General features: G+C 39.1%; 3 protein-coding genes and 1 long non-coding RNA gene across 7 annotated transcripts in view; 1 reads left to right on the top strand and 3 right to left on the bottom strand.

Moving 5' to 3' along the window:
* Positions 1 to 21,918, bottom strand: part of LOC135334204 (uncharacterized) — a gene marked incomplete in the record, with an annotated part of 688,739 nt that overhangs the window by 84,559 nt on the left and 582,262 nt on the right.
* Positions 3 to 1,143, top strand: LOC135337679 (uncharacterized). Its single transcript, XR_010395241.1, has 3 exons — positions 3 to 322; positions 417 to 552; positions 613 to 1,143. It is a non-coding gene; the product is annotated as an uncharacterized LOC135337679 (long non-coding RNA).
* Positions 8,059 to 14,049, bottom strand: LOC135335838 (uncharacterized). 2 transcript variants are annotated; one of them, XM_064531429.1, is made up of 9 exons: positions 13,627 to 14,049; positions 13,422 to 13,504; positions 12,096 to 12,420; positions 11,602 to 11,962; positions 9,978 to 10,160; positions 9,495 to 9,568; positions 8,954 to 9,277; positions 8,829 to 8,853; positions 8,059 to 8,655 (listed from the first exon to the last, which is right to left on the bottom strand). In XM_064531429.1, exons 1-8 carry the CDS (start codon positions 13,952 to 13,954, stop codon positions 8,846 to 8,848), a joined length of 1,686 nt encoding a protein of 561 aa, XP_064387499.1. In that variant the 5' UTR covers positions 13,955 to 14,049; the 3' UTR covers positions 8,059 to 8,655; positions 8,829 to 8,845. The 2 variants fall into 2 exon arrangements, with proteins under 2 accessions (XP_064387499.1, XP_064387495.1); XM_064531425.1 differs by lacking the exon at positions 8,059 to 8,655 and having other exon boundaries at positions 8,678 to 8,853.
* Positions 15,667 to 20,676, bottom strand: LOC135335698 (uncharacterized). 3 transcript variants are annotated; one of them, XM_064531263.1, is made up of 11 exons: positions 20,604 to 20,676; positions 19,835 to 20,172; positions 19,700 to 19,741; positions 19,594 to 19,637; positions 18,972 to 19,314; positions 18,460 to 18,817; positions 18,103 to 18,283; positions 17,848 to 17,987; positions 16,290 to 16,363; positions 15,883 to 16,191; positions 15,667 to 15,818 (listed from the first exon to the last, which is right to left on the bottom strand). In XM_064531263.1, exons 2-11 carry the CDS (start codon positions 20,157 to 20,159, stop codon positions 15,811 to 15,813), a joined length of 1,824 nt encoding a protein of 607 aa, XP_064387333.1. In that variant the 5' UTR covers positions 20,160 to 20,172; positions 20,604 to 20,676; the 3' UTR covers positions 15,667 to 15,810. The 3 variants fall into 3 exon arrangements, with proteins under 3 accessions (XP_064387333.1, XP_064387324.1, XP_064387318.1); XM_064531254.1 differs by lacking the exon at positions 20,604 to 20,676 and adding an exon at positions 20,438 to 20,567; XM_064531248.1 differs by having other exon boundaries at positions 15,668 to 15,818; positions 20,511 to 20,668.

The raw sequence follows: 21,918 nt of genomic DNA, 5'->3' as shown, positions 1-21,918 counted from the left end.
ATTATGGAGGAGCAGTGGATGATGTTGAATGCCTCCTATAGAGCTGCACAGCTACTATATGAGTATATTGGTACAGGACTTCAGTACGTGAGCAAGGTGCAGGTGCAGGTGCATGGACAATCAACAGACTCCCATGCATTGTTACCAAAGTAAGTAATGACAGTAAGTTAAAATTATTAAGAACATGTATCGTTAACGGTGTTTTGGAATCCTTCATTCGATGGCATCCCATGCACTGATTTATTGTTTTGAGCATTTAAAAGCAGCAGTTTGATCCGAGCAGTACTTTGAGGGACAAACTTCAACATATCTCATCTCCAAGGTACGCACGTACACAAAGTGGGCTGTCCAGCACACATTCATGTATATGAGTTGATACTTTCCATCATTAATTTTAGTGTTTCCATTGAACCCAGCAAAAAACAAAGCCGGGCAATAAAGTTTGCAGCTCTATACTAACGGGAAAGAAAGTGGAGACAACAAAATGTAGTAACATAATTATATACGTATATACTGTTCGAGAGATGATCACGGATAAAGGCACTAAGACAGGTATATATTTCGTCACTTTTCAAACATAATTATTGGTACAATATATTTCCTTGTATATAGGCTAAGGAGAAATTACTGGAAAAAAACACTCCTGAGTCCATGCATCTCATCTCAGCCACAAAGCAGTAAATTCTTTGTTTCACTATATACACGCTTTAATGTATGAATGTACCTGCATGTAAATGCCAACGAATATACTCTGAGAAAATTGTCTTGGTTACAAGATGCCTGCATTGTGCTGGTGAGTATATATCAATGATTAAGTTGCACATTAACTGTTTAAACACAGTTTCTATATACTAATTATAATGTTGACAGCATTGTTTCTTGCGTATATACTGCCCCCAACAGCACGACAGCATCTTTGCATGTTTGACACAAACCACAATCTTCTTTTACATTCGGAGCATTCGTCACAGGGCCAAGATAGTTCATTTACAGTAGTATATACAACGTTGTACACTATCAACTTTCTTTGTAAACTATGAAGGAAACTATTGTAGATGAACTAAAATTCAACAACATTGCATGTAAACTATGATGTACATTCGCAAGTACAAACATAGTTTACAAGCTGTAAACTACCACTTCTGGCCCTGTGCGTTGCATCTCTTTTTCTCCTCTTTTATCCCTATTTACATGTCATATTCAAACATCCCATTTAGAAGTACAGTAGACTCTCGTTAATCCGGCCACCCTTGGGACCATGCAGCTTGGCCGGAATAGCGAGGTGGCCGTACTTCAGATAATTAGCCGCGGCTTAAAAAAGACCTTACCTCGAATCTAATCACTGATTTGCGGTTCTTGTCTCGAAGATAATGAAAGATAATGAATCATTCTGCTCTCTATTTAAGTGTAATCCAATTTTATTTACTAAACCACACCCAAAACATCATATCCGGCCGTAATACACATATAAAATTACATTGAAAACGTTATTTGGGACAGCCAAACGGAATAGCGAGTGGCCGTACTTCAGGTCGAGTTTTGTGTAGAAAACATATAGCTAGCATTCCGTGCCAAACCAAATGGCCGGTATATCGAGGTGGCCGCATTTCAGAGAGCCGGAATAGCGAGAGTCTACTGTACGTTCATATTTTTAATTGAACCGTGTATAGTGAAACAAATGTGCTTTGTGGATGAGACTAGATGGAGCGTTTTATTCCAGTAATTTTTCCTTAGCCTACAAAATGTATCTTTGCAGTGGTGTAGGCAGAGGGGGGCTGATGGGGCTAGAGCCCCCCCTTTTGTGCTCCATCAACTCCAACTTAGCTTGCATTTGAATCACAGTGATTTGTCGATCTGTTCTGCATGCAGTACTGCATGCATAGTTACTAAAATGAATCATGCAATTGAAATGTGGGCAGGGCCATTTGATGCGCATGCTTACTGCTAAGGAAAAGTAATCCTTCCCAAAATCCTGGCCACACCACTGCAAAGAATGCATGTATCAAGTATTATGTTTGAAATGTGACGACATAATAATTTTATATACCTGCATGTCTTAGTTACCTGCATGTCTTAGTGCCTTATCATGCATGTCTCATAGCTAATAATTATTATTATACATGAATGTGTGCTGGACAGCCCACTTTGCGTGTACGCGTGTATCTTGGAGACGTGTTCGACTATATATGTTGAAGTGAAGTACTGCTGACCAAACTACTGACATGGCACCGCAATGCTGCTTTCGAATGCTCGAAACAATAATGGGATGCTATTGAACATTTGCAATAATAAATTTCAATTGACTGCTTATTTTGGTATTAAACAATGGGTGATCTGTTTATTAGCAAAGCAATGAAAAAAATCGTTTGCTACTGCCTAATGAAAGACAGTACGTAGGACTACTGCCTAATGAAAGACAGTATATATATAGGATTACTGCCTAATATGAAAGATCAGAATCCCTAGACATTTTCAAGTGTTCCAAGGAAATTTTATGCTGTCTTAAAGAAATGGAAGAATAATAGCATTGATTTCGATATATATATATATAGTCCATCAAAATCAACAGCTACTTACAGTCGTTTAATGGAAATCGTCGAGGACAGACGGATACTATTCTTATTATTCATGAGGCCTGCGTCATGTGAGTTACTATTAAATATTAAACAGTGAAGTCCATGCACTCTGATGAATGTGATTTTTGCACAGTTATATAGGTTCCTGAGATGAGGTCACAGTTAACATGCTGCAGTGGGACAGTTCTTATTTAAATCCATTAGCGAGCACATTATTTTTTTTTTTTAGTTAAGAAATTTCGTGATGTATATATTAAATTTTGATTATTCATAAAAATGTATAGCCGCCATAATTATAATAACGTGTCATACGCTATTCGGCATGATGCTGATCTGCAAATGAATTATTATGTGTAATGCTGTGCAGACATGCATGTATGCTCATGCAGGGTCAACAGGCCTAACAATTAAACTCAGAGGTCACAAACCATGGACTGTGCAAGCAATTTGTACAGGTGGGTGGGGCATGGGGGCACACTACATACATGCATGCATTCAGTTGCACAAGTTCAAGACCATACATAATTAATGGATACATGTGCTGTCGCATAATTACCAATTGCAATAATTATGCTGTATAGTTGTATTTTGGTAAAGATCATTACATTAAGTTTTGCATATTATAATTATATACTTGCATTCTCAGCGCCAAAAATTGGCTGAAGGTTATTATTATGGATCAGTTCAATGTCTTGTGCCAGTTGCATGTGCTGTGCTGTGTTGATATGTCTACGTCCTATGATTATTATTATTATGTCACATTTTTACGAAAAAATTTTTTTATGAGACTCAGACACATTTTTCAAGAATTAAAGAATAGAATAATGGGTGAAAAAATTATAGAGCCTATAGTATTTATCAGGGCCCTAGTAGACGACTGCATGCATGGACGCCTTGCTTTCCCGCAGGTAGAAAGGCATGTCTCCAGTCTAGATTCTAGTATAAAGTGGATACAGTGAGTGCACTTATAGTAAGACGTCGCCTTGACCTCATGGCATCAATTACGGCATTTAATCAATAACAAGACTCAAGCAGGGGTCATTAGCGTATAATACATGTATAGTGCTATTATAATTACTAGACTACATGACTTTCAACACAACTATATAATTATCTTGCAAATTAATAATAATTGTCCGCTGCAGGTCTTGTTACCTCAAGTATACATACTCTCAGGGGCCTATAGCAAAACATTTCGAAGCTCTAGAATGTACACAGTATAATTATTATTGAGTGTGAACTCAAACTATACAATACGAACTTACTTGCATGCTCAATACAGGTACTTAGACTGAATACTCTGAAATGCATATCCGTCCTCCCTAGCGATTTCCACTAATCGACCGTAAGCAGCTGTCAATTTAAAGCTGCCTTTACTCTTCCACTTCTTCAGAGCATAAAAATTCTCCCTTGAATATCATTAATTGTGACAGGTGACTGATCAATAACGTTAATTTCAGCATCACTGAGGCCCAGCCTGACTTTGAAACCGTTATAGTTAGCAATATCGGTATAATTATATATAGACAACTGGATGAGAGCGTCATTATAGAACACTGTTGACTCAACTGAGCTGCAGTTGCTTCAGTCTGAACTGTATAAAGATAAAAAAAATAAGCTGCAATTTTTTTCATATTAAAGTAAACATAACAGACTATATAATTATGATTGTGATTGTGCAGAATTTGTGTACCCCAGTGGGTGAATAGTACTCTTCACCTTTGGGTTTTGTTGGCTGGTCTTCTAAAACAGCATTGTGTCAGAAATGATATAATTATTCATTGTTGGCTGAAACATAAAACAACATTGTTTCAGACTGTGCTACTTTGAAATGGATTGCTATATACACATGTATATCGACTACTATAACTCGTGGCACGCCTAATGACAGACAGACTAGAGGATATCCATTGTATGCGCAGCTCTAAAGCTCTGCAACACAATCATTTTCATTTTGAGACAAACCTTATCAATATTATCGAATCAGACTATTATTTACAGCTCACTCAGTGATTAAATGGTTAGAGCTAGTTAGAGAATGTCTAAATATACTCACATCAGTGCTAGCTACACGCATATATACTGGGTGTATTTATACAATATAGCATAGATAGTCATACTAAATTCTAACTCACATTGTTTCCTAAATTCAGAGTCATGCAGTAGAACATGGCGACTTGGCGTTGCAGTCTAGTCACTTCCTTTGTATCCACCCCCATATTTGATATGTGGAATACCCCATCAATAGAGACCACCAGCAATAGAGCCTGATCAATACCCATGCATACCCATTGTGGAGTACCCATACCACATCAATACCAAAAGGAAAAATCATGTCTCATAACCACACTGCTGCATGCACTATACTATAATAATAACAGTAGATCGGCATCATGAATAGCGTATGACACGTTTATTGCTAGCTAGTTGATAAGATCTACATGGGAAGTATATATAGTTTGCACCACAAAATTTCTCAAAAAATATATAATATATGCCAGCTAATGCTAAAAATAATAACTGTCCTATGTTTTGTGACCTCGTCTCAGGAGCCTATAATTATGCAAAAAACACATTCATCAGAGGTGTCACTATTATAATAGTAACTCACCTTCAGGCTGGGCAGAGGGTGAATTGTTAGTAGCGGAGAGCACACTATAGAATTGCACAAGTTCAATAATTATTAAGACCATAATTATGGATGCATGTACATGGCCAGTCACATATAATTAATGTATTTACTTGATTAAATGCCCTCCTTGATTAAACAAACGCCCATCTCGTTTAAACGCCCATGGTAAAAGCTGTCTTTGTCAATAAACGCCCCTTAATCAATCGCCCATGTATGGGGCGTGGCACTGTGGGTGGAGCTGAATTAGCACGTGGAACCAGCTGAAACAATGGCAGCATAGAATACTATTTATGATGGCAGAGAGGACACAGAGGGAGAAACACCACTCTTACGACTTAAGATTAAGCTGAGAGCTGTGGCAGCAGCCAAAAAGAGCATAATAACTGCTAATGAGCAAGAGTTTGAAGTAGACAAAACAATAAACGCCCGTTTCGAATAAGCGCCCATCTCGTTTAAACGCCCCCTTACAGATGCTGCTAGGAAATAAATGCTCGGACGTTTAATCAAGTAAATACGGTATGCCGATTGGCGATGGCGATTTGGCAAATGAATGGAGTGCTAAAATTTGCCAATAGCAGTTCTCAATCAATTGCCTTATTCGCCGAATAATCATCTATCATATCACGTACCTTGGTACTTTATAGGCCCTGCTCAATGTCTCATAGTCTAGCTTGGATGGTTTTTCTGCCAACTGCCCATTGTGGTAGTCACGATCATGAACTCCCAACAACACCTTCCTCTCTCGATCATCTGTCACATGCTTGGCAATATATGCTCGGTCGCGATACTTCAACAACAACCAATTGATGTCAAACCTATACATTAAGAATTACACCATCACTCAATTTACTGTGAAGCCACGCATGCATGCAGTAAGCGCCCTTATTAGGGATAAAGTTTCATCCATTTTACATTTGTGAAATTACAGCTGGCTTGCTGCATGTACGTTACCAGGGCTAACCAAAAACCTAACAAGTGAATTTTCCTACCATTCCATTAAGATTGGTGAAGCACTGCATGGTACAACTCACCAATAGTGCATAATGCTGTCAGAATCGTAACAGGATTCTTTTCTTCCAGATGGCGCATCCAGCTGAGCTCTAAACACTGCATCACAAGCTGGCTGGCAATGCCTACTATCTCCACTCTTCATTCGACTTTTCCCAATAATAAAACGATACTGACCTTCATCATCTTTTGATTCCAGCACATCCCAAAAGTCGGAATGCTGATGCTCGTGATCCAGTCCCAGAGCATGGCCAAACTCATGAATCACCATGCTTTTCTGGTCAGCTTTTGTCATGCCATACAAGTTGAGTACCATTGTAGGTTTCTTCTTATCAGTTTCCCAGGTGGCTGCGGTTCCAACCTTTGACCATGAGATGCCTTTCCCTGTAAAAATAAACACTCAATAATAATGAGCTGATTAATTGAAATGTATATAATAATTATTATCAATCAGACTAAGAGATGTCTTAAAGAAGTAGTGGCTTTTTTTTTTATCTCACATGTATTGAGCGAAGCTCAAGCACTTATTATACTATAGAGACTAATACAAAATAGACTGAACATACTCTTGAATTCCACACGGATATGAGCTTCCTTTGTTGCTAGCTCATCAGCAATCTGTGGGTAGTTGTCAGCATGGCTATTCCAGACATTGGCCCAGTCGAGCACATTGTTGACTGTTAAGGAACTCGCATGCCCACATTTCCAGTCTTCCTTCTTAAGAATGTCGGGATTCAAGAAATGCACTTTCAGCTCTCGAACTTGCTTCACATCCCACAACAAGTGGTATCGTGCCACCCCACCCTGAGCATCTATTGGGATGTTGGAGGACTCAGCTGGATCAACCTGTTTTTCATCGTCAGTGGTACAAAACCTCTGCATCTCCTTTTTCTGCACACACGTATAAATATATAGGACGATGTACCACCAGAATTGATCCCATGATAATCATTATCTATAAGGTTATGGCTCTATAATAATTGCATAAACCACCTTGTCATTTAAATTGTACTTTAATAGGTAGCTTTAAAGTAGAGTCTTTATGATCTACAATACCTGAGAAAACGTATCACCCATGCATGCAATGATCATACTGAGTTCTACCTGAGGGGTGGGGGGTGGTTCCTAGTGGGCATGAATCATGTATTGCCTCACTATAATAATATTTATAATTTATGCTGCATGTCATATTCACTGAATACTCTCAAAATGCCATCAGAATATCCGATCTATGGCTGATATAAGGAAGGCTCTCCAGTCATAAGGAACACAAATAATTTTACGTTCAGGTGTACCTCGGGAGGCTGTGAAGCTGGTGGAGGAGTGCTTTCAGAATCAGGGGGCGGCTCCTTGACGATGGGATCGGGGCCTGTACAAGATTTAAAATGTAGATTCAGACTATAGAGGTTGAGCAAATAGAAATTTCAAAGCTACGAAAACTGCAGTACATTATAGTACACTTGATATGATCTAGAATAATCTTACCTGCACAAACGGAAGGATTTAAAAATTTCTTGTATGTTGCTTCAAGCAAAGCAACTGCATTCGTTGTAAAAGTTCCAACTTCCTTTAAAGCTGTAACAAACGAAGGAAAGGATTTTTTGTTTATCGACACCTGATTGCTCACAGAGTCTAACAGTTTCCTTGCTTTATCATCTGGGTCTCGATTGACATTGTTGATGTATACAAAATCCTTTGGTGAAAGTAATCCATATGGCTTAAGCTTATCTGCTACATCAGTAGGTGCTATTTCAATACACTTCACGAGATCAGGATAACAATTTTCCAACGCTTTCGATTCTGGTGTAGCCATTTCTACTAAACTTGATCACCCATAACTATATACAGTAATGTATCACTGTGTTGATGAATCAGGCTGATGTCACATGAGAGCAGTACTTCCTTTGGGGTATTATAGCTATGAATATTGTTTACCCCATAATTGCCATGAATGTATGCTTCTGAAGTATATGCATGCATAGACATCAGTGTGAACAGGTGCACACAGTGGAAATAGTTTGGCTAGAACCATTTTGCAAAATTGAAACTGTGGCATAAATTATAGGAACAGATTGAAACATGGGTGCAAATTAATGCATGTAGGTGTCTATAATTATAATAATTTGGCCTAAGCACTATTACATAATAATTGAGGGGTGAGTGCCTAGCCTCCACTCCCCCACTCCACTCTATCCACTACTTTATGCTTCCTGCACATGTGACTCTACAAGCATTAGTGCACTCATGCATGCAGCATAGATCTCATCAGGTGAAAAAGAGTAAAGACCATTAACTCAACCAAGTGAAAAATAGATGAGTTGACTTCTCATGCGTGTAGACAACTGGACGCCTTGCTTTCCCGCAGGTAAAAAGGCATGTCTCCAATTTTGATTGAATTGTACCATGGCTACAGTGAGTGCACTTAGACGTCACCTTGACCTGCATGTTTAATATAACAGGAGCCATTATAATGTAATAATTATAATGCTATTATAATTATAGATAGTTTCTATTATGAAATTATAAAACTTTTATAAACTAGAAAAAATATGAAGAGCATGTAAAATAGTATAATATATAGTGAAAAATATGTCCGCTGCATGTCTTGTTACCTCAAGTATATACCTTCTCAGCAGCCTATAAGCAAAAAAGTTCATTCCATTAGAGGCTCTAGAATGTACATGTACAATGTTTGAGTGTGAACTCAAACTTTATATACTGAGCAATACAAACTTACCTGCATACTTGATACAAGCCCTTTGAATACTCTTAAATGCAAACCCGTCCTTCTTATTCCTAGCAATGTCCATTAATCGACCATAAGTACATGTAGCTGGTGTTTCCAACATGCCTGTACTCTGCCACGTTTTCAAAGCAGTCAAAAATCTCCCTTGAATATCATTAATTGTGGCAGGTGTCTGATCAATAGCGTTAATTTCAGCATCACTGAGGCCCAGCCTGACTTTGAAACCGTTATAGTCAGCAATCTCGGTAGACAACTGGATGAGAGCGTCATTAGAACACTGTTGACTCAACTGGGCTGCAGTTGCTTCAGTCTGAACTGTATAAAGATAAAAAAATAAGCTGCAATTTTTTTCATAAGTAAACATAACAGACTATATAATTATGATTGTGATTGTTTAGCATTTGTGTACCCCCAGTGGGTGAATAGTACTCTTCACCTTTGGGTTTTGTTGGCTGGTATAGAAACAAAAAATAGCATTGTGTCAGAAATGATATAATTAATATTTATTTGTGATGTGTGTAATTATGGTCACCTTCAGGCTTTGTGTACTGGGCAGTGGTTAACGTTGGAGGAGCAGCAGCAGCATCAGGTGGGCCGGGTAGCCCACTACAAATGCAAGAAGCACATTTAACGAGAAGTCAAAATGTGACCATTTCACTGCAGCCTTTTCTACACAATGAATCACATGTACTTTGAACTTTAGATCACTAAAAATGTTACCGTACTCATGTATAATCATAAGCAGTTAAAATGAGACTTAGCGTTAAATGCAGTGAGCAAGCTTTGTGCTTTGTTTTCACAAGAACACGAGGACAAGAGTTCCCATTACATTGACGTACAGTTCCTAATTTATGAGAGGCAAAAATTGGCCCATAAATTATGGTTGGAGCATTGTGGCCCTGACACAAAATTGTAGAATTTAAGTCCCCTCACTCGGCAAGTTAATGAATTATCAATTTTGTCATATTTGATTATTTGGTATTGCATTTGCTGAGTATAATAATTATTATCAAACCTTGGTTTTTCATAGGCCCTATTCAATGTCTCATAGTCCAGCTTGGATGGTTTTTCTGCCAGATTCCCATTGTGGTAGTCACGTTTATGAACTCCAAATAGCACCTTCCTCTCCCGCTCATTCCTAACCTTAGCCACATTCGCACTTTTGTGATACTCCGGCAACAACCAGTTTTTGTCAAACCTATAATTATTATATAGAATTTACACATCCACTCAAGTTGCAATTTAAACCATGCATGCATTTCACTACACTGCACTAGATCCTTTTACTGTGAAACCGTGTATGCATGCAACTGAAGTGCAAACCCTCGGCGTTCGTTTGAGTTTAGTGAGTCTACAGCCTCGAGTCAAAGCCGCCTGTACACGTGCTGGTTCGAGCTTTTTAGCTTCTTAGCTTTTATTCGACACGAAGCTTAACATCAAAATTCAAAATCTACTACCTTTTGGTATTGAGGCTATCTATGCTACAAACACTGTGCTATCGCATAGGTGAGTATAGACTCCGAATACATAGAACGACAGACAGACAGACTGACTGACTACTATAAGCCGTGGCTATAGGCCTGTTCCAAATAGTCCGGAATAATTTTTTGAACAGCCTTTTTTCAATTTGAGCACTGTGAAAATAGTTCATTGAGTTGCACATGCGCAGTAGCTCAGAACAAGCCCACATTTTACATGGTAGTAAATCTAATAATTATCGTTAGTCCAATCAATTTTAAACCACATTTTTTGTGCTAAAGTTCGCTGCTGAAATTACATAATCCCATTTTTTTGTGCTACCGTATTACTAGAATGTTCTGCGAGCATCAAACATACCACTGGAAAGAAGAGTATGCCCTCTCAATCTAAGAAGCACAAAAAATATACAGTTTGAAAGACCAATTTGCAGGACAAATGCATATGCGAACTCTTTTTCCCAAAAGCAATATCTATATGGAATGAACTACCACTGGAGCTGCAGGAAAGTACATCGATTTTGTCCTCTGTCACTTGCATTAGTATAATATTTTTACTTTGTACACGCTATTGTAAGTACTATATACAGGGCACACATTAGGTTAGCATAATATGCTACTAGTGCATGTATCCATGCATTTTGCAGAATTATTATCGAACTTTGCGAGGGTTGATCAATTCGCAACAATAAAATCCGCAAAACCTAAATTGTTACTAATAAATACACACGATCCTTGCCAAAACGCAATAGTTAGATCGCAAAGGGTCAACTTTTCTGCTGATTTGGCTCATTCGCAAAGGTTTTTCACCAGCAAAATATTCTAGTAATACGATATATACTTTATAGGTGTTTTATTTTTCACTGCTGTGTATGTTGATAGGTGTCATCAATTTGAATAATAGGCTGATCAAGTGCGAATGAATAATAGGTGAAAACAATTTGAATATTTGGCACAGGCCTAGCCGCGGCACGCCTCGGGTTAATAAGTCCTTAGGAGATAAAAGTTTGGTTAATTACAGATGTTGGACGTGGGTTTTTGTGACAGCTGTTGCACATTGCAGGGCTATAACCTATTAAGCAGGAATCCAAAGAAGTGCACTTGTGGTTGCATAAGTGTGGTTGCATAAGCACTGCTAATCATCATAGTGATGGTACAACTCACCAATAGTGCATAATACTGTCAGAATCGTAACAGGATTCTTTTCTTCCGGATGGCTCCTTCAGCTTAGCTCTGAAAACTGCATCACAAGCTCGCTGGCAACGCCCACCATTTCCACTCTTCATTCGCCTTTTCCCAATAATAAATCGATATTCTTCATCCTCATCTTTTGATTCCAGCACATCCCAGAAGTCAGATCGCTGATGCTCGTGATCCAGTCCTAGAGCATGGCCAAACTCATGAATCACCATGCTTCTCTGGTCAGCTTTTGTCATGCCATACAAGTTGAGCACCATCGTTGGTTTCTTCTTGTCACTTTGCCAGGTGGCTGTGGTTCCAACCTTGGACCATGAGATCCCTTTCCCTGTAACAACAAACACTTAAAGCACGTACATGACTATGGCCTAAGTAATATCACATTGAGCTGAAATTCAATAAGCTATAGATAGAACCAAGAGCTACAATACAGCTATAGTGTATATAGAAACTGAACATACTCCGAAATTCCACACGGATATGGGCTTTTTCCTTTGTTGCTAGTCCCTCAGCAATCTGTGGGTAGTTGTCAGCATGGCTATTCCAGACAGCAGCCCAAGCCAGGATAGTGTCGACTGTTAAGGGACCCGCATGCCCACATTTCCAGTGCTCGTCCTCAAGAATGTCGGGATTCAAGAAATGTATCTTCAGCTCTGGAATTTGCTCCACATCCCACAGTAAGTGGAGTCGTGCTACCCCACCCTGAGCATCTGTTGGGATGTTGGAGGGGTCAACCTGCTCCAATTTCTCATCGTCAGCGGTACAAAACATCTGCATCTCCTCTATCTGCACAAAATGGCATACATGTAAATAGAATAATGTATATCACCAGAGTTGAAGCCCATGCATGTGATAAATGAAAATAGAGGTCTAATAGTGGGTATAGTAAAGTAAACACGAGAGATCTATCAATAATACCCAATTCCTTTTTTTATTTGTATAATCACCCATGCAGTGCATGATCATAAGGCCACACCAAATTGATTTTATGTTTCACGTACTTTTAATCTCCAAAAACAGATCAGGGTGGCAGGAAAAAAAGAAAAAAAATTGATGAATATCATTATAACACCACAAACAGAGTCACAACACACCACAAAAAGTCACTTTAGCTATAACATTTTGCCAAGGGCGTATGAAGAGAAGAGGGCATGCAACTCGCAATGTATACTATGTAGTCGTCAAAATACTGATGAGTCAGCAGGATATACTATATTTAGCCAACTGCCCACACGTAAATAGGCGTGATAGTAGGCGTGAACACTGTTATACTAGCCGCACAATTAATTTAGAAGAGCTGATCAATGGCTACTTCTAGTCTAGCATTGGTCCTTCTCTTCCGCTTGTTGACCTTTGTGGCTAACTCTACCCAACAGTACAGTGCTAGCTAGCTAGCTGGCTTGGTGACTATTATGGAGTAAGTGCACGTGCAATCTATTTTTAGTGCACACGCCCTCCCATTTGTAATTTGATTAGTTGCATGCCCTCTTCTCTTCATACGCACTTGGTTTTGCTAGATCACATGGCTATTCTGACCTCTGACCTGGACCACTAATTCGTTTATTTTTTTGGGTATTCTGCAAAAGTATAACCCGGAAAATTCGTGAAACATAAGATTAATTTGGTGTGGCCTAATTATGAGTTCTGCTAGAGGGGGTGGTTCCTATAGTGAGTATATAATTATTATATAATGCCACCAGAATGTCCGATCCGTGCCATGGCTGATAGGGGCTCTCGATTCATATAATATAGGAACACAAACAATGTTTATGGTCATGCAGGTGTACCTTGCAGGCAGCTGCATGAGGCTGTGAAGCTGTCGGAGATTTGCTTGCAGAATCAGGGGGCAGCTCCTTGACATTGAGATCATCTGTAACATTAAAAGTGCCCCACCCCATAATAATTATATTGAAAAGGTGTTATTGAAGTTACAAAGCTATGAAGACTTGCAGTAACATAGCACTTTAATTATGCATTGATCAATAATCTTACCTGCACAAAAGGAAGGATTTGAAATGTCCTTGTATGTTGCTTCAAGCAAAGCAACTGCACTCTTTGTAAAAGTTCCAGCTTCCTTCAAAGCACTAACAAACAGATGAAAAGATTCTTTGTTTATCAACACCTGATTGCTCACAGAGTCTAACAATCTTATTGCTTTATCATCTCTGTCTCGATTGTCATTGTTGATGTATATAAAATCCTTTGGTGAAAGTAATCCATGTGGTCTAACCTTAACTGCTACATCAGTAGGTGCTATTTCAATACACTTCACGAGATCAGGATAACACTTTTCCAACACTTTCGTTTCTGGTGTAGCCATTTCTACTAAACTTTAATCACCCATAACTATAACTTATACAGTCATGTATTATTGTATAAACTCTAGTGTATGGCACTGTGTTGATGAATCAGTCACATGAGCAGTACTTCCTTTGGGGTAATATAGCTATGAATATTGTTACCCATAATTGCCAAATTGCCTGATGAGCTACTTAAATGCATGCTTCTTGAAGTGTATGCATGCATAGACATCAGGTGCACACAGTAAAAATAGTTTGGCTAGAACCATTTTGTATAAATACTGTGGCGTAATACCAGCGGTATAGGAACAGATTGAAACGTGGGTGCAAATTAATGTAGGTCTATAATTATAATTATTATTTAAAGCACTATTATTTAAAGCACTATTGCATATATAATTGAGGGGTGAGTGCCTAGCCTCCAGTCTGACTCTCCCACTCCACTCTATCCCGCCACTATATATACTCGATCCATGGTTCCTGCACGTGTGACTACAGGAATCGAAGCATTATTATTTTAGGATTCTTTTGCAATCATGCAAGCTAAAACTATCCAACTGTCATAGATCTCATGACATCTGTTGAAAAGAGTAACTCAACAAGTGAGTTGACTTCTGCATGCGTGTAGATAACTGGACGCCTTGCTTTCCCGCAGCTGCAGGTAGAAAGACATGTCTCCAATTTAGATTATAGTTTTTGTATTAAAAGTGAAATTTCAAATTGAAACGGTGCATGGAGTTACTCAGCTACCTATAGTAGCCTAGGAGAGGCGTAGGTACAGATTGAAACGTGTTGGGCAAATAAATAATACAGTAGAACCTCGATTATCCGGCCCTCGATTATCTGGAACCTCGATTATCCGGCTTGACTTTTTTTATTTTATCAGATTACATAATTCATAAAATGGGCGTGTCCCTCAAATGCGCATGCGCGTTGCAGTTGTTACCATGGAGACATGCCTGCTTTTCTTTTGCGCATGCGCAGACAACCATGTGACACTGCTGTTCATCAATAAAATGGGTGGATCAAGGCGTGGTTTATCTATTCGATTATCCGGCATATTCACTTATCCGGCCTGCTTCTGGAACCAAGGTGTCCGGATAATCGAGGTTCTACTGTACTAGTTATGGCATACATATATAGTATTCATTGCGTGTGACCTATACAGCCAATCCATAAAATTCAGTCACATGTGACTGTACTTTTTACTTTTTATAGCTAACTGTGATAATACAGTACTATTATTACGTATTCTAAATTAGGCGCCGCTTTTTACTTTTTTGAGGCTAGTGTACATGTATGCAAAACAAGAAATAGCCAATGAATTTGTATGAGAGAAATCTCCAGGTGGCGTCTTTTAGAAGAAGTATGGTACATACAACTTAAAATGTGGCCCCCACCCCCCCACTCCATGGTTCCCAGTGAAGGATTCTCATGCAATCATGCAGCTAAAACTATCCTATCTCGTATAGATCTATAATCTGGTGAAAAGGAGTGAAGATCATTTAACCCAAAAATAGAAGAGTTGACCCTCTATATGAATGTATACTGGATGCCTTCTTTCCCACAGGTGGAAGTTACTAATGAATTCACTAAATTTGACGTCATTGGGCAACAAGTTAGTTATTGCAGGCGCTCGTGCATGCAACATGCCATATATTGCACTGGATGACATAATGCCCTCGGGCATTATATTGCTCCAGTGCAATATATGGCATGTTGCACTCGTGCTGGACAATAACTAATACTTACAGGTGATAATTATATCACTGCATGAAACTATAAAACTTTCAGCACAACTGTACTTACTTAAATGAAGAAAATGCAAATAAAGCTAGCTAAATAAGAATGTCCACTGCATTTCTTGGATACCCTCTCAGGGGCCTATATATGGCAAAAATATCATTCATCAGAAGCTATATAGACAGATGATACACTATGAACTTACTTGTATGCTCGATACAGGCCTTGTGAATACTCCGAAATGCATATCCGTCATCTTTCTTCCTAGCAATTTCCACTAATCGACCGTAAGTAGCCATCGAGTTAAGAATGCCTTTACCTTTCCATTTCTTCAGAGCAGCAAAAAATCTCCCTGGAATAGTAGCAATTGTCCGATCAATAGCGTCAATTTCAGCCTCACTGAGGCCCAGCCAGAGTTTGAAACCGTCATAGTCGGCAATCTTGGAAGACAACTGGAGAAGAGCGTCATCTGAGCACTCTTTACTTAACTGAGCTGCAGTCGCTTCAGTTTGATCTATAAAGATGAAGAAACAAAAAAACAGCATTGTGTCAAATTCTGCCTCCCTTAATTTTGTGCAATGTGTTAATTATAATTATGTTTACTGTATCTACCTGCAGGCTTTGTCAGGTACTGGGTAGTGGTTGGAGGACCAGCAGCAGCTCCAGTTTGGAGTACCTTTTGGCCACTAAAATACAAAAAATAAGTATTATTATTAAGACTATACTCACATAATTGTATCCCACCAATATTCATTATCATGTGTTATAATAATGATACATTTTATAGCCCTCTAATACGCCTATACTCTGAACCTATGGACTAACTACAAATGTTACCGGGCTCATTATGAGAATGATGAATACATGAGTTTATATGAGTTAAATTAAATGCAGTGACACTATACAGTAGGAGTGTAGCCAGGGTTTTCAGCAATAATCAGCAGAGAAGCTCCAAGAAAACAAACGGCGCATGTGTAATAGCTACCTCGAATAATAGCGGTGTGTATATACATCTATATAGCTATACACTGCCATGCAATGTGCAACTCTATCGTATAATCTGGCTAATAACCGTTAATAAGCGCACATCAACTAATAGGCGCATACTGATGAGCAGACCAAGAGCCTTGATAGAAGGTACATGGTTTTCTGCACAGTTCTCTGCCCAACAAATGGTCTCCACACCTCTTTATAGATGTTAAGTCTCTTTCACTATCGGTAGTTTTGTTACTGCTGTCAGATATGACTATAGACCTCTTGCAGACAAACGATTGAGCTAGCTATATAATAAGCGCATGCGAAAAGAGTGGGCCTCTATGCGCCTATTATCCAGTTATAGAGATTAACCACGCCTATAAATTTAACCACACCCATGACGTTTCAATGAAGCAAATCTCCATTTACCACTCTTTTCTCTACAGGCGCATGCGCTTACTAACCAGTATAGCGAAAAACGAAGCTTTAAATCAAACTATGCCACTGATAAGTTGTAGTGTTGAGGCATCCATGCTGTGTAAACGCAGTGCTATGTGGTCGGAATAAATACAATAATTGGCTGAGAATTGCAACATGATTAGTCCACTAAGTATAATTATTATAAAATGTAATCATGCAGCCTCTCTCAATCGTAACTATTTTTATATTTATGGTATGTTGCATTATAGTTCCAAAGAAAACAAATTTGCTGTATTTAGGAGGAGGAGGCGTTTACTTGGTGGGGCGGCGGCTTAGCCTCGAATAATTATGTTAAGACGGCGATGCGATAGAACCACATGACCTTCACCTTAGCTGAAACAGAGGGTGCTCCTGTGCTAGCCTTGAGACCATGAGCAGCCTGATATCAGGTCAGTGCTACTGGTGTCGACCACTCCTACCCAGACACTAAAATCTAAGGCTAGAAGTAGTCTGCAAGAGAAGTTTAATTAGCTAGAGGCCCAGTGGTTCCAACCTTATCTTGAGCTTAACGTATTCGAGCCTAATTAGCCACCACCACCGCATTTTGGCACTATTGACCCCTCATATTATAGTTGTGGGAAGCTATGAAATTCAGCAAAACTATAATGAATTCACTCAAAAGGGGAAACTTGACCATGCAATCAGATGAGTTTGACATCATTGGGCAACACGTTAGTTATTACAGGCATTAACTATTAATGGTGAATTAACGTACTCATGCAAGCCATTATTTGGATTTCGACACGAGTCTAGTATGCAGTGACATTTTGGAGTGCAAGATTTTTCCTCGTGGAAGCACGGACAAGAGTTCCCATTGCATTGGCTGGATCCAGCACATGAGCGGCAAGAATTCGCCTATACAGTGGGAATTTTCAAAATATTAAGCTGACAACAAAATGCCTTAGGTAGTGCATGCTGAAATTAAACAACCTATTCCAAATCCCAACAAGTGAAAACCATAAACTTTTACCTTGTTACTGTAGGCCTTATTCAATGTTTCATAGTCCAGCCTGGATGGCTGTTTTGCCAGATTCCCATTGGAGTAGTCACGGTCATGAACTCCCAACAGCACCTTCCTCTCTCGCTCATCCCTAACATTGACCACGTCTGAACGCTTTCGATACTCCGGCAACAACCAGTTTTTGTCAAACCTGGAAACAAAAAATGTACATGCACATCAAACACATCCAAATAATTATAACGTTGGTTTTGAGGGAATTCAGTATTAACAGCTGCTGTATATACATTATCAGATCGACTTCCCTAAAAACAGGGAATCTGTATGAAGAGCTGGGGTCAGGTATACTGCGTATAAATTATAACCTACCAATAGTGCATGATGCTGGCTGGGTCGTAATCAGACTTTTCACTTTCATGTGGCAGATTCAGCTTTCCTCGGAACACTGCATCACAAGCTCTCTTGCAATGCCCACCATCTCCACTTTTCATTCGCCTTCTCCCAATAATAAATCGATATTCTTCATATTCATCTTTTGATTCCAGCACATCCCAGAAGTCGGATCGCTGATGCTCGTGATCCAGTCCCAGAACATGGCCAAACTCATGAATCACCATGCTTCTCTGTTCAGCTTTTGCCATGCCATGTAAGTTCAGCACCATTGTTGGGTCGTTTCGGCCAGTATTCAATGCTGCACTTCCGACCTTTGACCATGATATCACTTTCTCTGTAAAATGCATCCATGCATTGTTCATGCCTCTTTCGTGTTATACCAAAATACTAGAAACTTTAAACTTTTATGAGGTTTGAATGTGCTATAAATCAGAGGGCCGCTACAGTGTTACTGTGCATGTGTATAGAGACTGCATGAACATACTCACTGTCACTGGTAAATTCCACACGGATATGAGCTGTTTCTCTTGTTGCTAGCTCATCAGCAATCTGTGGGTAGTTGTCAGCACGGTTATTCCAGACAGTGGCCCAGTCAAGCACATTGTTGGCTGTCAGTTGATCATGGCTATGCCCACATGTCCAATTATCTTTCGTGAGAATTTCAGGGTTCAAAAAATGAACTTTCAGCTCTGGAACTTGCTTCACATCCCACAACAAGTGGTATCGTGCCACCCCACCCTGAGCATCTGTTGGGATGTTGGAGGCATCAGCTGGGTCAACCTGCTCCACTTTTTCATCATCAGTGGTGCAAAACATCTGCATCCCCTCTGTCTGCACATCGATTTTAGTTTATCACCAGAGTATAGAATATGACAATAGAGATCTGTGTATACCATACCTAAATGTGGTTGCCATAATAAACATGCTATCAATAATTATACTGTCATATAACAGAGCGTGAATATGCATGCTCTATACTGGTATGGGGGTGGTTCCAACATAAATACTACCAATGCTACATTCAGCATTGAATATCAGGAAGGTGGCTGCACTATAATTACCAATGCTATGACACCTCACTCACTATACCACATGCATTGACAGGTGTACCTTTGGCAGAGTGCTTGCGGGTGGAATCTCTTTGACTTCGGTACCTGTACGATTAAAAAAGCGTGTTTCAGCTTTATAATGTTAAAATCCCACAATTTAATTATACCTAGTGTTGTCGCTTCAGGAAATGGTAGATCTTTGACACCCTCTGTATTCAAAGAAACATTATTACCACAATTAGTGCAAAGGTTTAGCAGACGTTATTGAGACCATGCACAGCATTATATGTATAATTATATACCTTTACAAATTTCACACATTTTACTTGCCACGCTCCCATTGCCAAGCTCAAGGCAAACTTGCACAAACTTCAAGTAAGTAGCATTGTCGTTATTATCTCTCCACCACATTAACACTTTCTGTGTTTTTTGGGCAAACGACAATGAGGGATCAATTTGAATCCCAGCTATGAGAGCAGGGAGCAAGCCAAATTTAGCAGCAAAATCATGGCGATTTCCGACATGTTGTGAAATTTTTCGTAAGTGTTCATCCTGACATTTTTGTTTCAATTGATAGTCTGTTACTCCTGTTTCTGTCTTCAAAGCTTTGACTGTGAGATTAGACATCACTTCTAGTAAACTGGAACAGAAAGGGGGATATAAGATTATGGCTATGATCTTCTTGTAAGAACAATACACATAATGCTTATAAGCAATAGTTATAGATCTATAATGATGCCTATACAATGCACAAGAAGTTTGTCTGTGTCTTATTTAAACTGTAGCTGCACAGATAGACCAAGATTGTCAAGTGCAGCTCTGCAAGCTACAAATGTTACTAATTATTATGTAGGCCAGTAAATGACTCACATACAAATTATACTGATTTGGCTTATAGCTCACTTTTTTGTCAGAGGTAGCTAGGTAGTTTTCACACACATATAGGTTACTTGCATGCTATATCCATGCAATACTCACAGTGTTTCCTCGATTTGCAACAGTCAGCCAAAAAAATGGGGTGGTAATGCTAGTGTGTATAATAATTGTAACTTGATATACTGTTAACAGTACCTGCATTCCTTTATTTGCCATTTTTGACCTTATTCATTGTTACTGTGCAGCCACCTGTCTGATTCCTGTCAGTGATATTCAATACCTATAATGCATTAAATGTACACACCTACACAAATACCCATGGAGGCAGGAAATTGAAACTCTAACCATGTTGTGATAGTTAAGAATTGTGTGCATAGCTATATATAAGCAGTATAGACTTTCAGATCAAAAGTATGACTGAGAGAGTGAGACGTATAAGTCTCAGTGAATTAGAAATACCAGCTTAGGTTAGGGGATTCAAAACAGTGTGACTGCATTGTGAGGGGTGTTTTTTGAAGGAGGCTATATAATAAATTATTATACTGGGGTAACCCCGGTATAAATAACACAAATGCCTCTCATCACCTGTTAAGTAATAGTTAGACTGCACGTTCAGGAAGTTCCTACAAGATATGATTTATAAGTGCTCAAAAGGTTAGGAGTCACCTCTTTGCCTTCTGTGATCACCCTTCAGGCTACTTGCGAGTATAGCGTATTACACATGCAACCATGCTGCCAGAGAGAGGTGTAGGTCCTTCGTACTCGTTCGGTTGCATTGCTTCATTGGAGACACGTCAAGGTTCACTGATTTAAACACACTACACTACAAAAGAGGCAGAGAATGCGTTTAATTAGACAACCTTAACTCAACAAAACAATATGATGGTATTTACTGATGAAAGGACATGCGCTTGTCTCGTACAATCATACTGAGATTAATTAAAGAGGCCCACTAAGAGCAGCTAGAGTGCGTGGAGTTTCAGTACAACGATGCCAAAACGACAATTCAAAGAGGCCCTGATACATTATGCTCGGAATAATATTTTAGCATAATTTATGGTGTCTAAAGGAAGAATGTCAATTTTTGGTAAAGATCATTATTTTCATTAAGTTTTGCATAACGGCATCCTAAATAAAAATCCAAATACCATGAACCATAAATTGAATTTTGACTACCGTATAGCGGGTAATTTTCGGGGGACAAAATATTCGTGGTTTAGCAATATAATTATATTGAGACATTTCGTGGGTAATATTTTGGTGGTTGGAGCTTGCACTGCAGGTAAAGGTAAGCAAGGTCGCTTCATTCGTGGGTAAAATATTCGTGGTCAGACCTTCAACCACGAAAACCCACGAATATTTTGCCACACGAAAATTACCCTCTATACAGTATTTCCTACAGGTAGCGCAGACCTGAAAACATGCGAGGGACACAGCCCCTTCGAATTGCTCTACCAGTGCATGCATGGACTATAAGGAGTTATAATTAGTCAGTGGATATTCTGTGAAT

The sequence above is a fragment of the Halichondria panicea genome, chromosome 1 (genome assembly GCF_963675165.1).
Source record: "Halichondria panicea chromosome 1, odHalPani1.1, whole genome shotgun sequence".
Lineage (NCBI taxonomy): Eukaryota > Metazoa > Porifera > Demospongiae > Suberitida > Halichondriidae > Halichondria > Halichondria panicea.
This window is presented reverse-complemented; position numbering and strand designations above follow the sequence as displayed.

What these genes read in the sequence shown, in the direction of transcription:
- LOC135335838 (XM_064531429.1), bottom strand. Translation starts at nt 13,954, where the DNA reads ATGGCTACACCAGAAACGAAAGTGTTGGAAAAGTGTTATCCTGATCTC. An exon ending in TATCCGTGTGGAATTTCGGA is followed by an intron (nt 11,963 to 12,095) that starts GTATGTTCAGTT and finishes TTGTTGTTACAG; the next exon opens with GGAAAGGGATCTCATGGTCC. An exon ending in AGGGCCTATGAAAAACCAAG is followed by an intron (nt 9,569 to 9,977) that starts GTTTGATAATAA and finishes TTGCATTTGTAG; the next exon opens with TGGGCTACCCGGCCCACCTG.
- LOC135335698 (XM_064531263.1), bottom strand. Translation starts at nt 20,159, where the DNA reads ATGTCTAATCTCACAGTCAAAGCTTTGAAGACAGAAACAGGAGTAACA. An exon ending in CCGCAAGCACTCTGCCAAAG is followed by an intron (nt 19,315 to 19,593) that starts GTACACCTGTCA and finishes ATCGATGTGCAG; the next exon opens with ACAGAGGGGATGCAGATGTT. An exon ending in ATAAGGCCTACAGTAACAAG is followed by an intron (nt 17,988 to 18,102) that starts GTAAAAGTTTAT and finishes CCCACTGTATAG; the next exon opens with GCGAATTCTTGCCGCTCATG.